Consider the following 14,551-nt stretch of genomic DNA (forward strand, 5'->3'; position numbering starts at 1 on the left):
TGAATAGATTGTTAACTTACTATGAAGAAAAATATGTACATCAGAAAATTTAAAATTTTTTTATTTGCGTGAAAAGTTTTAGTCTTCACGTAAAAATATGAGAAAAAAATACGTGTCAGTGAAGAACAGAGAATTTTAGTTTGATAAGTTAGTTAATAAATTAAGTTACAAATCTGTTGCCGTTGTGATGACAATTAGCAAATGGCAACCTGTCAGACTCAGAGTTAAGCGATGTCGTTAAGTTCCACCACAATTCTACACACTCTGTTTTAAGTCTTGGTGCTGAGCTGATACGTCTTGTCGACGTTTTTTAAAATACGTTAACATTTGCAGATTCATTCCTATCCCATTTTACCTTCGATAATTACGTCAGATTTCCAGATGGCTACTAGAGGTAAGCGACTAATCATTCTATTATTAAAGCTTTTGACTCTGAGAATTTAATTTCATGAACATTTGTACTTTGTAGGCATCTCTGAAAATTCTTTCTCCTTGGACTCTTCTGTGTGCTTACCAGGGCAGGATTCCTGTGCCATATGTCTAGGAGTACCTAAAAATAAGTCATTTGCAAATAATTGCCTTCATGAATTTTGCTTCTTGTGCTTGCAGAAATGGTCCATGGTATGGAAACCAAATATTTAGTACTTCTATTTTTTGTTTAAATTATTTTTATTCTGTTCTAGGTGAGAGCTGAGTGTCCATTATGCATGCAGCCTTTTAGTTCAATAATCCACACTGTGAAATCAGATTGTGAGTACTATGAGCATGTAATTCAAAGACCAGGCCAGTCTGTTTCAAGAGTAGGCCCACAAGAAATGATCGCCATACGTCTTGTTGCTCCTCAACAGCAGACAGCCATTCAAGATCGTCCAACAGCGTCAGTTTCTCGTGATAATGCTCTTACATCTCAGGACATTCATTCAAGGGTTAATGTGGCAGTAGAGAAGCAATCTGTTGCCCAAAATCAAATGACAGCTCCTAGTGTTGCTCTGCCAACTCAGCAAGTTATTGCAACTCTACAACAAGTTACTGCAACTCAACAACATTCTGCAATTCAACAACAAGTTACTGCAGCTCAAATTTATCTAGAAGCTCAGGAGACTCTACTACCACGCAAAGCAGAAACTGTCCATCAGTACTCACTTAGATCAAAGACTCGCAGAGAAAGCATCCCAAATGTGGCTTCTAATGTAAACCAGTTTTTTCATTCTTTTGTATTTAACAGAAAGTTTAATTTGACAAAATTTTTCATTTAGGTTAATGAATTCTGCCCTTTGAATTCCTCGATTCCTCAGCGTCCTTGTAGTCTCCAACTAAGTCAAGTTACTGCCACCCCAGTCGACCAATCGCAGTGGTGGCATCGTTTGGTTTGTGAGGGCATGCGGAATCTAATGGTCCAGGAAATGGTGCAGGCAATAATTCCCGATCCAAGTTTCATGAATCAGAATGAAATGGAAACCGTTTGCGGATACGCACGCAAATTTGAAACTGATTTGTACAAGACGGCAAATTCTAAACAGCAGTACACTTTACTTCATTCTACCAAGATCAACGAGTTCCGCACAGATATGGACCAGAAACAAAAAAGGGCATTTATTCAGCGTATTCTGTCATCATCCAAGTTTTTGGCGTTGGACTTGGAGCGTCCACTAGATCTCAGTAATCCCCGTAGCACTAAAGTAAGCTGAGAATTTGGTTTTTGCTTTTTAACATGCCAAGACTAATTTTTTTTTTCTTCTTCTTTATTCTATTTTTTTTTCAGGCTGTTCTTATAAATCTAAATGCCACAGGTGCCAAAGAACATCTTCAAATAGTCGATGAAAAGGAAGAAGAAGATGAGGAATGCAACAACCCGAGTTTGTTCACTGGAAGCGATGTAAGTTGCTCTTGACTTGATTTAAAGTTGTGATTCAATCGTGAAAATTCTTTACTGACAGGGAAGCGGACGCAACGGAAGTTCAATGGTAGAAAATACAGATGGTATCCAACACACCGGTCAGGTATCATTTGTTGATGATAGTGAAGAAGTCGTTATTTTGGAAATGGATCCTAAACCCCTACCTGAACTTATAATTTTATCCGATTCGGACGATGAGTAGAAAATCATAATTTATTTTAGCGTGTTTAAATGTCAGCTTACTTATTTTAAAATCTAATGTGATTTGTTTGTTTTTCTTTTAATTTCTTCATTCGAAAATTCATGTTTTGCGAAAATTTTTATTTATCTGAACTGAAATGCAAAAACTACAAAAGAATAAATCATATTGAAATAGTGCCGGAGTGCCTTTCTCCTGTTGTAGATGAACTGCAATAAGGGTGTTCGAAATTCATGCAGTAGTAGATCAAGTGTGATGCTGTACATAGCTGTTTAAGAAAACACGGGCAAGGTAATTTAATCAACTAAACTTTTAAGTCCTTAACGAAAAGGATACTTGTCGTTTGTTGAATTAATATATTGTAATTTTTTTTAATTTTCCAAACTTTTGTAGGTCATATGCTATTTTGATTTTATAAATGGAAAAAAGAATCACAGAGCCCTTCGCAGTTCTCTTATAGCCAACATTCTGAAAATGGTCGAAATAGGCAGTTTGCATGACCCTAATGTCACAATGGAATCGGTGATCGGCAGACTTCACGTGACTTCGACGGTGCACGTGAACGGAGCAAACATGTGAGCATCTCCCAATTTAAACTCAATTTTGCCTTCTGCTGCGCAGTGCATTTGACAAAACGTTCTGCGCAATTTGTCGCTGTAAACTTAAGTGGCCTGACATTTAATTGTATTTATACGCGTGATTGTGTTCTGCCAAGCCGCCAACAGGCAAGTCAAAAGTGCAGCATGCGATTCAATTGCTTCTTATGGGTTTTCGAGTTTTCCATTCACAAGTCAACGTCAACACATAGTTGTACAATCATGTGCTATTTTGTATTTTTTTAAAAGTCGTTTTGAAGAAAGTTCAACAGGATTTTTACTTTTTACTTTTTCTTTTCAGTATTTCGCATAACACGTAAAATTTAATTGTATCTTACTATCCATACATTAATTTTGAAGAGGAAATTTTGGAAGAGGTCATTTTGAATCAATCCCGCCAAAAGTGTCTCTCCCGCGGAGAGAAACTTGATTAGGAATAGAAAAAAGATTAGTCAAACTTTTTACAGTCAGGGAACGATATTAAACAAACTGCTTGGATTAATGGGACGTCCTGGTGACTTTGTGTGTTGTTCCTTATCGTCTCGATTTGTTCGGAAAGTGAAAAAGTGGGGCCGGAGCGGTGTCAATCTTCGCTCACCTTTGTCATCGATAGTTAACAATTTGATAACCACACTTTCTTGTGTCAGTCTTTCGATGTTATTTTTGGTTGATTTGATTTTTAAATTAGTGAATGTTACAGAATACTTTGACTTATTTTACTCTTTCAGTCAATTGTAGGATTGGTATAAACATTTCTATCTACTTGAGATATTCATTCCTTTTTATTTGAGTATTTTAAATTTATCCATTCCTGTATATTAGATCTACCATCTACCTATATTAGATTTACACCTGCACAGAGGTCTCTACTGTTTAATTTTAAACCGTTAAATATTTGGCAAAAATGTTAAATCAAGAAGAAATCGAAATTTGAGCAACACCAAGTTATGGGCCGACAGTGCCAGTCAAAGTGCGAACTTGTCAGACTCGATTTCGAGTGAAACATTCAACAGTTTGGCCTTCCTGGAATCACCTGAGAGGTGATGGAGTTATTCCTTGTCGTTGTTCAGTTTCTCGGCCGAGGAAATCCCCAATTTCAAATGGAAATTGGGTCTCTTGGACGATGGCCACACCTTGAAAATCAATTTGTGTACGAACGTCGTAGGCGGCACCAGCCGACCCGGTTCGAGCGGAAGAGGCCATTTTGAATCAATCCCGCCAAAAGTGTCTCTCCCGCGTTCACATTGTGCCCGTCAACTCATCGGCCTACGTAGTTTTCCGAGTTTTCCCGTTAACAAACAACAAATTCTGGATTCCGGCTCCCTCCAAGAAATGGATAAGAGTCTCTATGCTTTATTTACACCGGACGGTTGTCCTTGGCAACGCTGGATCAGATGATAGCGATCGGTCTTTTTGCGCCTTTTTGTGGCGGCCGATAGATTATTTGCTGGGGCAGTTAAAAACCGTGTGAAAATTTTATTGTTTGTTGAATGTCTGCTGCAAATTGTGTCGAATTGTTTGTACTCCCCGATATATAACCATCCGGCGGAGCATTTGAAAACGTTGGCCGTCCATCATTTCCGGCGCTTTTCGACCGAAGTCTTGGCAACTGACGACTGGATGGCAGCGAAAAGAATTAATTATAGTTTGTTTAAAATATTGACGTTGTTATTCGCTCTGACCGCCTATAACAATTTGCCTTTCTGATTAAGAAAGGGTTGTGTGATGGATATAATTTTGTCGTTGCCGTTATTGTTCTGTTGTATCGGCATATTGTTAGTAATAAAAAAACAAGACACATTGGTTTTATGGATTTTATGAATTTTATTGATCTGTACAGTCATGCAATATGACGCTTTGAAAAAAAAAAGAAAAAAAATGAAAAAAAAAATGAAAAAAAAAAAAAAAAAATGCAAATTTTCCAAAACTGAAATTAAGCCAATCCTCTTCAAATCCAACCCCATATTACTCCCCCAAAGCAAGAATTAAAGCCGACGAAGAGGTGTTATTTTTCGCCGTGAGTTCAAAACTGACCTGAGGTCCTGCTGAACTCCCTCGACTTTTTCTTTTCGCTTTAAATCCAGAAGGGACCTGAGATCTCCACCCTCCCCAGCAGTCACGTTCGGTTTGGACCCAATTCCCGTCAATTCCACGATCCGGCCGCGGTCGGACAAGTTCACGACCAATAAATTCTTCAAACGGTTTCCGCGATCGGGTTGACGGGTCTGGTGTCCTTTTCGGTTGCTGCCAGTTGGTAAGGTCTTGAATCGGTTGGTGTTCCGGACGGACAGGTGCTGATTCGGTTCGGGATTAGTAGCGATGCGACGTTGGCGATTGTTCGATTTGTCTCGTGGCAAGTTACGCCCAATCTCCTCGACGTCTTCATCAACTTCCATTCCGTTACCTTTCAAGAGGGGACTGACACCTTCGTCCATTTTCGGGAGTTTGTTGGATCTTTTGAGACGAATCTTCTCTCCAACATTACGCAGCCCAACAACATTTAACTCGGAGGATGTTTTGACCAAACGAATTCGTTGTGGTTTGCGGTGTCGAATATCATCATCCTCGTACTCACAGGTGCGCTTTCGCTTCTCAGACTCAGACAAAGAAAGACATTTAAAGAGAAAACAGAGATCTGCCATTTTCAAATTTTAGTTTTGCAAACTGAAATTACTTTGTTTCAAACGGGCTTTCCTTTTATTTGCCTTGGCACTGCAGCCGTCGTTCGCAAAATGAATTTCCTCTCATTTTTCAAGTTTTATTAATTTAATTTCGATTTGAATAATTTTAAATCATAATATAATTAAAGTTTATATTTTTACCAATCTATTTCAACAATATTCAAGTCAATAAGTTTTTTAAAGATGTTATATTTTAAATAAAAAGTTAAAAACGACTCCGATGTGACGTTAAGGGGCGTGGCCTATTTTAAATGGCGACAGTGTTTGTTGTGTCTTCAGCTTTTTACGTCTTACGTGTCGTCTTTGTGTGTCTTCCTCAACTTTTTTCAATCGTTAATAGATTCAAAATGGTAAGAAAGCTTTTTTTTTTAGTAAGTCAGTGTTTTGTATATGCAAGTAGACGAAATGAACCAAGATGAGTTTAGTAGCAAACAAAAGGTTTTCATTAGCATTTTGTGTAGCCTGTTAAGCCTATGTGAGACTAAAATGGATTTTACTTAATTGGAGAAGCGAACAATATTCAAATCATTGTCATCAAAACATTTTGTAGGCTATTGTTTAATAATTGGTAGTTGTCTAGTTGATTAGATTCACTGATTTCCTAAAATAACTTCTTTGTCGTGGTCTCATTTTTGAAACTGATGAAACCTCGTCATTCATCTTTCACTAGGCTAAAGCATTGAAATACTAGCTTAAAATATTCTACTAGGAATTATTTTCTGGTTTGCCAAACATGAACATACATTTATTTTACAATATTCAAAAGTCTGCTATTCTAATTTGTAAACACATATGACTTATTTAGGAGGAGCGAATGGAAGAAGCTGAAAGAGAACTTGACGAACTTGAACACCTTCATGAGGAACCAGGAAAAAGCAGCAAGAGTGATGAGAAAGATTCGTGGTCGTCGTACGTATCGCACATTTGTTGCGCGAGTTAACCATTTTCCACCAAGTGTTGCAGTTATATGGCGTAGACCCAACGCTTATCGCTCAAGTTTTCCGCCAGGTATTGCCTTCGTGCATATTTGTAGGTTACATACATTTCTTCATTCAATACTTAACTTTTCTCCTTATTTGCCAGGTGTTCTATTACATTTGTGCGTGCGCATTAAACAACCTCCTACTGCGTAAAGAAATGTGTCACTGGTCGAAAGGCATTCAGATTCGGTACACATCTCCCATCTTGAAAAATGGCTGCGTGACCAGGATATTCATGGACAGGACACTATGAGTGCTTGTATTGTAGATACCCTGCAGCCTATTATCCAAGCCGCATGGTTGTTACATTTGTTACAAGCTAGAGAATCCGACGATGACGTCAGGCATATTTGCACCATGTGTTCCCGATTAACCAGCGCTCAGATCATCATGATTCTTATTATGTTCTTATCGAAGCATTCCGTTGGTGTGTGTTAAGTATTGAGGAACGAAATGTGTTTGGCTGCAAACGTCTCGAAGCTAACTGCGGCCATTTGTTCTATGTAAAATAAGAAGAAATGAGTTATCATTGATACTAAGTACAGTTTAATAAGAAAAGAACAATGAATTGATCTGCCAAATATTTCTGTTAGTGACCTGCTTTGGACTCACGATATTTGCGAAAACAGAGAACTATATATTTTTACTTACAAACGTTATGTTTGATGCTTTAAGGATATGCCTGCAGCTATGGAACAAGGTCGATCTTAATGTTTTTTTCATTCCCATGTTCATTCATAATACTCGAGTGCTCGCACAACGGATCGCTATTAAAACTCCTCTGCTTGTGTGATCACTGTGATGAATCTGATTTGAATGTGACACATGGCATTCTTTTTCAGCTTTTTGTCTTTCACGTTTCTTTGCAGTTTTAGGTGATTTTTAAGATTTTTGTAATATTTTGATTTCAGAATAAATATCGTAAATCTTCTCTTCGTTGTTCGTAGCTCTTATAATGCCTCTTAGCAATATTACGTGAAGGTGAAACTCATTTTAAAATTTTAAAAGAAAAGGGTACCCAAATCTCCCACCAGATGCTGTCGATTAATTCATCAACATAAACAATGGCCGCTTCCATTCACGTTGAATGTTATTGGTGTGTCTTGAAAAGGTTATTTATTTATCTCCATTTATCTCCATTGTGAAAAACTACGTGTAAAGCGCTTTAGTTCATCAAAAAGGTAAACATTTATAGTCTTAAATGGTATACATCCATTAATACCATGCTTTTATGTAAAGGTGGATTCAGACCATCAGTTCATCATCGTCTAGTGTACAATTCATATCTTATAGTAATTTGTTCAAACGCCGTTTGATGCTGAACACGTAGGTTTAATTTATACCTTATGGTTTGAAGTAGTATTCTTAACCCTTTCCATTTAATCATCATCATTATTTGTTATGATTTAGATTTCCGTGGACAGGTCATATTCTTTAGGAATGGTTTTTGTGCGAGCGAAACTGGGAAGAAATTTAAATTATACTGCAACTCCTTCCTATGAAATGGATCAACGGACCACAGTTACCAACAACAACAAAGGGATCAGTTTGCAAATGTTGTCTAGCTAAGCAGTTTTTCAAGATCCATTGATGGTAAAAAAATGTATACTTGATGTACTTATTTTTTTTTTAGCTTCCTTTTAATTTCCAACTAATTTTTTTTCAGCACTATTTGTTACTTTCCGGAGATCACGAGTCGGCCGCAGGTGTCAATCTACAACGCAGTTTCTTCATTGAAATTGTGTGGCCCTTGCACGGAGATCCTTGAGCCAATGCTAGCCTTTGTCCATGACAGAAGAGTGACTTTCACCAACGTTCTGCCACATCCTCATCTTCGTGACGTACGCTCATCCAGCTTCGCTGCTACTCGTGCTGCTACTCTTGCCACTACTCGTGCCACTACTCGTGCTACTATTCGTGCTACTACTCGTGCTACACAACCCATCTCGTCTTCAATGACGAGTTAAACCACTTCAATGGTCGCTTCCGTCCACCGTGACCCACCTGAAGTCACTCACCACGGGATTATGCCCAGGTACCCAACAATTGACTTATTTTCGTAGGTTAGGTCTAGTTGCGTTAAACTCTGTCTGTGTAATAGTTTCCAAAATCAGGCCCTTCTTAGTTCTTACGCGCAAACGAAGTTTTACTTGGACGTTTCTTTTTTCTAACGCTAGATGGCTTTTGATAATTTGCAGCTGTCAAAACAGTCAGTTTCAGTTACTTTGCATATCTCTTTAAACATTTTTTGGCAGTTATTTTGTTGAAATATTTAGTGATAACTGACGATTACTATTCCAGCAACAAAGCTCACTTGTTAAATTTTCGATAGTTGCTTCTTTTTTTCTACTTCCGGTTTTCTCATTTCTGTCAGTAGTTCAGTAAATATTCATCTGACGCACAAAAGAACCACATATTCGTGATCTTCGTCAAATTTGTGGTAAAGCTCATGTTTTCTTTTGTACGTACGCGTACTTCCGGTTTCGCGAATTTTCCTGAACTATTGTTCAGGAAAATTCTCAATTTTGACCAAATTTTGGATTTCGTCTAAATCACACCTAATCGACCCCAAATTTAATGTAGATCACGAATATTTAGTTTATTTTGATGACAGCTCAATGGTTAAGGCGCTATCGCTTACTTCCGGTATACTTCCGGGAAATTTGCATAAAACTAGCAAGTGAGCTTTGTTCTCTGTGCTAATCTCAAGATTGAATGCTAGGTTTTAGCAAACAAAAATGCGATTTTCAAGTTTTGTGAGTATCTCACTATCTCAAGTCCCATCCTTTAAATAATGAGTCTTTATGTGTGTCTAATAGATGGCGTTTTAATTGTTTGTGTCAGTTTATTTGGGCTCATGGCGGTTTGCTGTCAAAAGTTAAGCTAATATCTTTTCTTCGAAAATTACCAATGTATTTACTGGTAAATTCGAGTGATTTCATCTGTAAATTGTCGGTGATGTGTTCTATTCCGTTTATATGTTGTATAAACTTAATGTATCTCATCAACTTACAGGAGAAAACGTGTTGAAAGAGTCGTGCAGCTCACTGCTGTCGTTCAACCATTTATTTGTTCAAAATCATTGTATTCTACTGAATGTGCCATCAAAATGAAACAGGTAACAACCATTACTAGCTTTATTAATACAGCTGAAACATATATTCTTCTCATCTTTTGTTAGGATTCATCATAATGGTCTGCTGTTTGTATTGGACTTGCTAGATCGCCAATCCCAGCCATGCCCCGATTTTGAGTGTACACTACTAACTGTTTAATTATTTCTAGATCATAGACGTCAAGCACATTGATAACACAAACTATAAACAAGGTGACTTATTGTTATTTTATTTACAGGTTCTTCATATCAGGTTTCTAACACATTGGTATGACAGATTTGATGAGAAGTCATATTTTTAAGAAAATGGACAAGGGCCATACAGTCAACAAGGTTCCTTGTTTGCTAACCCGTTGGCTGCTACCCTTCAATCTCCCTGTTTACTTCCTTACACAGGTCCTATTGATTTGAGGTATTACTTTCTGTCACTTCAACCTTATTTGAATTTCATTGTCATCCAAATAAATGTTCATTCATTACTGCTTTTACAGGGTAACTCTTTCACTACTGATGACATCAACTGTTGTAAACTGACGAGAGAATGCTGCAATTCAAGACTGATACGTTGTGTAGTTGTTAGATAAATGACAAGTGCATATCTGGGCTTCCTTCTTTTCTGTGGCCCCGTTTCCCTAACTAACCACTAACCAACGCCCGCCGGTGGTCATTCACCCGCTGTGAAACCAGGAGGAGGGGAGGGCTCTGGTCGAACGGGGACTTGGAAGGCGCATGATCCGATGAAAACTTTTGGAGGGTCATGAGTCTAACCCGGAAGCCTAGTAAGACTACATCTCCCCGGAAAAACTTGCCTCGTACTTCTCTCTTCTTCTCGGTCCAGATACATATCTCTGGGGGCCGTAGACATTTCCTATAACAGCATGTGCGGGTTAAAACAATGCATCCACTACCCAATGAAACAAATAGCCATGGTTTATTTTTTGTGGAAATCTCCGTCAGTCAAGTTACAAAGACGATGTAGATTTCCGCAAAACTTAACCACCGCTGTTTGTCTCATTGCCGCAGCGGTGGTGGCGGGTTGCGTTTAAACTCGTGCAGTAGTAAACCGCCTTGAACCGGACGCTCTGTTTATTGAAAATTTTGTACATAAAAAAAAAATAGTAATAAAAATCAGTTTTATGTATACAAAGTTTTATTTATTACAGACATCACATTGTTAGGGTTTAACATTGGTTAATTTGGATATGATATAAATTTAGGGTTGGTAGGTGTGTTTGTGTGTGAAGAGTTGGAAGGTATAAGTTTGTGGGGTTTGGAGATTAGTTGGTAGGGATATGTTTGTAGGGTTAAAACTTAAAATTAACTGTTTTTATCCAAACTTGAAACATCCCCCTCTCCAACATCTTCCACTTTCCTTTCCCAATCCCGAAAACATGTTTATTACTTGCTAGACATAACTATCCCCATATTTTTTTTTCCTTCTTAACATTTAACGGTTACACGACAACAGCACGGCCAATTGAATTTGATGCAGAAAGATCTATCACCAGCATAGGCTGCAACAAAGTACCACAGCGGACAGCAACTACGCGAACATACACGATAAACCTGTAACCGAAATTAAATGAATTAATTTTCACCATCAATTGAAATGCATTCTGAAAGAATATGACTTGTCATATGGTTTGCCATGCCAATTTAGAAATCTGTAATTTGGCTATACTTGTAAAAAAAAAATAAGTCACCTGTTTATCATTGGTGTCATCAATGTGCTTGATGTCTATTATTTAAAAGAACAATTATAAAACAGTTTTCAGTATAAACTTGAAATCGTCTCTTAAATATTAGATGGACGTATGTGCAGATCAATACTTTAAATACATAAAAGACTACAACAAAGAAAGTCCAGTGACATGACAAGTGAACTTACAAATAAAACCACCGAACAGCTATCCAAGGTTCTCTAAAGAAGTGAATGATTGATTGGTTCATGCTGTGGTTGGTGATCTAGCAAGTCCAGCAATACAAAGCACATATAATGATGAATCCTAATAAAAAAGTTATCAATGATAAATCCAGTAAAGAAAAAAGAAAAATAAGTCACCTTGTTTATAATTTGTGTCATCAAAGTGCTTGACATCTATGATCTAAAAGAATAAACAATTATCAGTATACACTAAAAAGCATCTCTTGAACATTAAATAGACATAAGTGGAGATCAATACTTTAAATACATATTAGACTGCAATGGAAAAAGTTCAGTGACATAATAAGTGAACTTACAAATGAAACCACCAATCACTAATCCATTCTTCTCTCAAGAAGATGAAATGAGAGATTGGTCTATGCTGGGATTGGTGATCTAGCAAGTCCAATACAAACAGCAGATAATTATGACTCCTAATAAAAGACGAGAAGAATGTATGTTTCAGCAATACATGAAATGGATAAAGCTAGTGTTGGTTATTACCTGTATCATTTCGATTGCACATTCAGTAGAATACAATGATTTTGAACAAAATAGTTGACGGTAGGCTGCTTGACGGCCATAACCTAACTTGAAGTTGGGGATCTTCATCATCTCTGCATTGGCAAATTTACCTGGTGGTGTTGCCCCCGGAGCAACATAGTCCTGATGCAAGGGCAGGGGAAAACTAGCTGGATGGAAAGATCTGGCAATTGGCGAAACTGAGGGCCAGTCTTCATCAGTTGGCATTTTGTTGGAATGTGGAGGATGAACTGCTACTCTCTTGTACACTTTGCGTCCGTATGATCTCATATTCAACGACTTGTTGGGACTCAGATCCAGCGAACGGAATTCGTCATCTCCTAATAAATTTCAACAGAAAGCCGGTTACAGCCTTGCAGCACATGCCATTCACGTGTAAATAATCTAATGATACTAAGCGCCAGTTTGAAAATATAAAAGTTACCATCCACCTTCTGAATTTCTTTTTTTTTGCGAAATGATGTGGGATAATTAGAAATGGGTCTAATTGACACAAACTGCTGAAAATTACGGAAAACACATAGGTTGACAATTGCAGACATTTTATTTGACTCTTTTTTAGCAGACTAAAAGACAAGTTTCATCGCCATCTATGATTCACATTTACAACTACTGATGTGGAACAATAAGTCTTCGTTACGTTACTTATGACCGCCGCCATTTTTTTGTAGCACTGATTCTGATTGTGATGTTGTTTATTGAAAGGTATCGTTATCGTACGGCGTATTTTCCTTCCTTACAGTTTTCTTCATAAAAATTTTATTTCCTTTTTGGATTGTTAGATGTGACTGAATCTTAATTGTTTGTGTGTGAATTTAGTTATTTGTGTGGTAATAAGTCTAATAACCTAGCCTACTAATTTCTACTTGGGAATTTCAGCTGATCATGTGGCCTACATTTTGCCAAGATGTCGTCTCTTTTTCCTGTACGTACCGGCTGTACGTTTTGTAAGAAACACTTCAGAACAAATCAGGTAAATATGTTCAACTTTCTAACTGTGAGAATTTGACTATGTCTTAACTTGCCTGTTGTAGAACTTCAGTTGTCTACCTTGGGAAAGCTTGCTAGCTGTAGGATCCTTTGCAACATATATTCCAAAGGATTGTGTAGTTAACTTTTACTTCTGTCATTTTTTTGTTTTTTTGTCATTTGAGACGCTGTGTCCTTGATAGTAATTGAGTTTTTTTTTTTTTTGTGATAGACAGTCTGGTAAAGTCTGAGCTTCGTCGTTGCTGCCCAATTATGGATTTGGTGCAGCCAGCTGGTAAAGGGTGTTCCTCTTGCTACCTGTACTCTTGTGTGTTTCGTCAAATGAAGAAACATGAACAACTGAAGTAATTATTTCAATCAACTTTCTAATTGTCTGGCTGATTCAAAATCTTGCTTACTGTCACTGAGAGGTTTCATAGTTTAGCTATACTTGTGTCATTTTTGTTATTAATGCATGGGAATTTACTGCTAGATAGTAATTGATTTTTTTAAAGCAGGATCAAGCAGGATCAGCAGGATCATCATCCTTCTTTGCTGTAGCTTAAATCACATTGAGTTTTTTTGTTTCAACAAAAGCTATCAGATATTGTTTTCAGAATATTTGTTTTAACTAAAACCACATAGAGCATCATTAATTTGTCTGTTCAGAATGCATTTCAATTAATGGTGAAAATTAATTCATTTAATTTCGGTTACAGGTTTATCGTGTATGTTCGCGTAGTTGCTGTCCGCTGTGGTACTTTGTTGCAGCCTATGCTGGTGATAGATCTTTCTGCATCAAATTCAATTGGCCGTGCTGTTGTCGTGTAACCGTTAAATGTTAAGAAGGAAAAAAAAAATATGGGGATAGTTATGTCTAGCAAGTAATAAACATGTTTTCGGGATTGGGAAAGGAAAGTGGAAGATGTTGGAGAGGGGGATGTTTCAAGTTTGGATAAAAACAGTTAATTTTAAGTTTTAACCCTACAAACATATCCCTACCAACTAATCTCCAAACCCCACAAACTTATACCTTCCAACTCTTCACACACAAACACACCTACCAACCCTAAATTTATATCATATCCAAATTAACCAATGTTAAACCCTAACAATGTGATGTCTGTAATAAATAAAACTTTGTATACATAAAACTGATTTTTATTACTATTTTTTTTTTATGTACAAAATTTTCAATAAACAGAGCGTCCGGTTCAAGGCGGTTTATTACTGCACGAGTTTAAACGCAACCCGCCACCACCGCTGCGGCAATGAGACAAACAGCGGTGGTTAAGTTTTGCGGAAATCTACATCGTCTTTGTAACTTGACTGACGGAGATTTCCACAAAAAATAAACCATGGCTATTTGTTTCATTGGGTAGTGGATGCATTGTTTTAACCCGCACATGCTGTTATAGGAAATGTCTACGGCCCCCAGAGATATGTATCTGGACCGAGAAGAAGAGAGAAGTACGAGGCAAGTTTTTCCGGGGAGATGTAGTCTTACTAGGCTTCCGGGTTAGACTCATGACCCTCCAAAAGTTTTCATCGGATCATGCGCCTTCCAAGTCCCCGTTCGACCAGAGCCCTCCCCTCCTCCTGGTTTCACAGCGGGTGAATGACCACCGGCGGGCGTTGGTTAGTGGT

The 14,551-nt window shown here is 37.6% G+C and overlaps 1 protein-coding gene and 3 long non-coding RNA genes across 8 annotated transcripts; 3 read left to right on the plus strand and 1 right to left on the minus strand.

Moving 5' to 3' along the window:
• Positions 1 to 236: 236 nt before the first annotated feature.
• Positions 237 to 2,274, plus strand: LOC124190878. The gene is made up of 6 exons (XM_046583762.1): positions 237 to 394; positions 470 to 621; positions 684 to 1,190; positions 1,257 to 1,679; positions 1,763 to 1,876; positions 1,938 to 2,274. Exons 1-6 carry the CDS (start codon positions 382 to 384, stop codon positions 2,097 to 2,099), a joined length of 1,371 nt encoding a protein of 456 aa, XP_046439718.1. The 5' UTR covers positions 237 to 381; the 3' UTR covers positions 2,100 to 2,274.
• Positions 2,275 to 5,600: 3,326 nt separating this feature from the next.
• On the plus strand, positions 5,601 to 10,084 carry LOC124190882. Of its 4 annotated transcripts, none has more exons than XR_006873142.1 (10): positions 5,601 to 5,723; positions 6,179 to 6,381; positions 6,457 to 7,534; positions 7,593 to 7,679; positions 7,764 to 7,956; positions 8,020 to 8,388; positions 9,369 to 9,471; positions 9,535 to 9,681; positions 9,746 to 9,880; positions 9,960 to 10,084. It is a non-coding gene; the product is annotated as an uncharacterized LOC124190882 (long non-coding RNA). The 4 variants fall into 4 exon arrangements; XR_006873140.1 differs by having other exon boundaries at positions 9,535 to 9,608; positions 9,708 to 9,880; XR_006873141.1 differs by having other exon boundaries at positions 7,764 to 7,946; positions 9,535 to 9,608; positions 9,708 to 9,880.
• A 503-nt stretch (positions 10,085 to 10,587) lies between these two features.
• LOC124190886 lies at positions 10,588 to 12,645 on the minus strand. Its single transcript, XR_006873149.1, has 7 exons — positions 12,360 to 12,645; positions 11,897 to 12,255; positions 11,710 to 11,826; positions 11,531 to 11,573; positions 11,357 to 11,474; positions 11,172 to 11,206; positions 10,588 to 11,034 (listed from the first exon to the last, which is right to left on the minus strand). It is a non-coding gene; the product is annotated as an uncharacterized LOC124190886 (long non-coding RNA).
• On the plus strand, positions 12,633 to 14,071 carry LOC124190885. Of its 2 annotated transcripts, XR_006873148.1 has the most exons (4): positions 12,633 to 12,719; positions 12,815 to 12,908; positions 13,137 to 13,269; positions 13,624 to 14,071. It is a non-coding gene; the product is annotated as an uncharacterized LOC124190885 (long non-coding RNA). The 2 variants fall into 2 exon arrangements; XR_006873147.1 differs by lacking the exon at positions 12,633 to 12,719 and having other exon boundaries at positions 12,745 to 12,908.
• Positions 14,072 to 14,551: the final 480 nt, after the last annotated feature.

This window comes from Daphnia pulex, chromosome 3 (genome assembly GCF_021134715.1).
Source record: "Daphnia pulex isolate KAP4 chromosome 3, ASM2113471v1".
Lineage (NCBI taxonomy): Eukaryota > Metazoa > Arthropoda > Branchiopoda > Diplostraca > Daphniidae > Daphnia > Daphnia pulex.

Coding starts and splice junctions, on each gene's coding strand:
- LOC124190878 (XM_046583762.1), top strand. Junction 622..683: donor GCTTGCAGAAATGGTCCATG/GTATGGAAACCA, acceptor ATTCTGTTCTAG/GTGAGAGCTGAGTGTCCATT. Junction 1,680..1,762: donor GTAATCCCCGTAGCACTAAA/GTAAGCTGAGAA, acceptor TTTTTTTTTCAG/GCTGTTCTTATAAATCTAAA.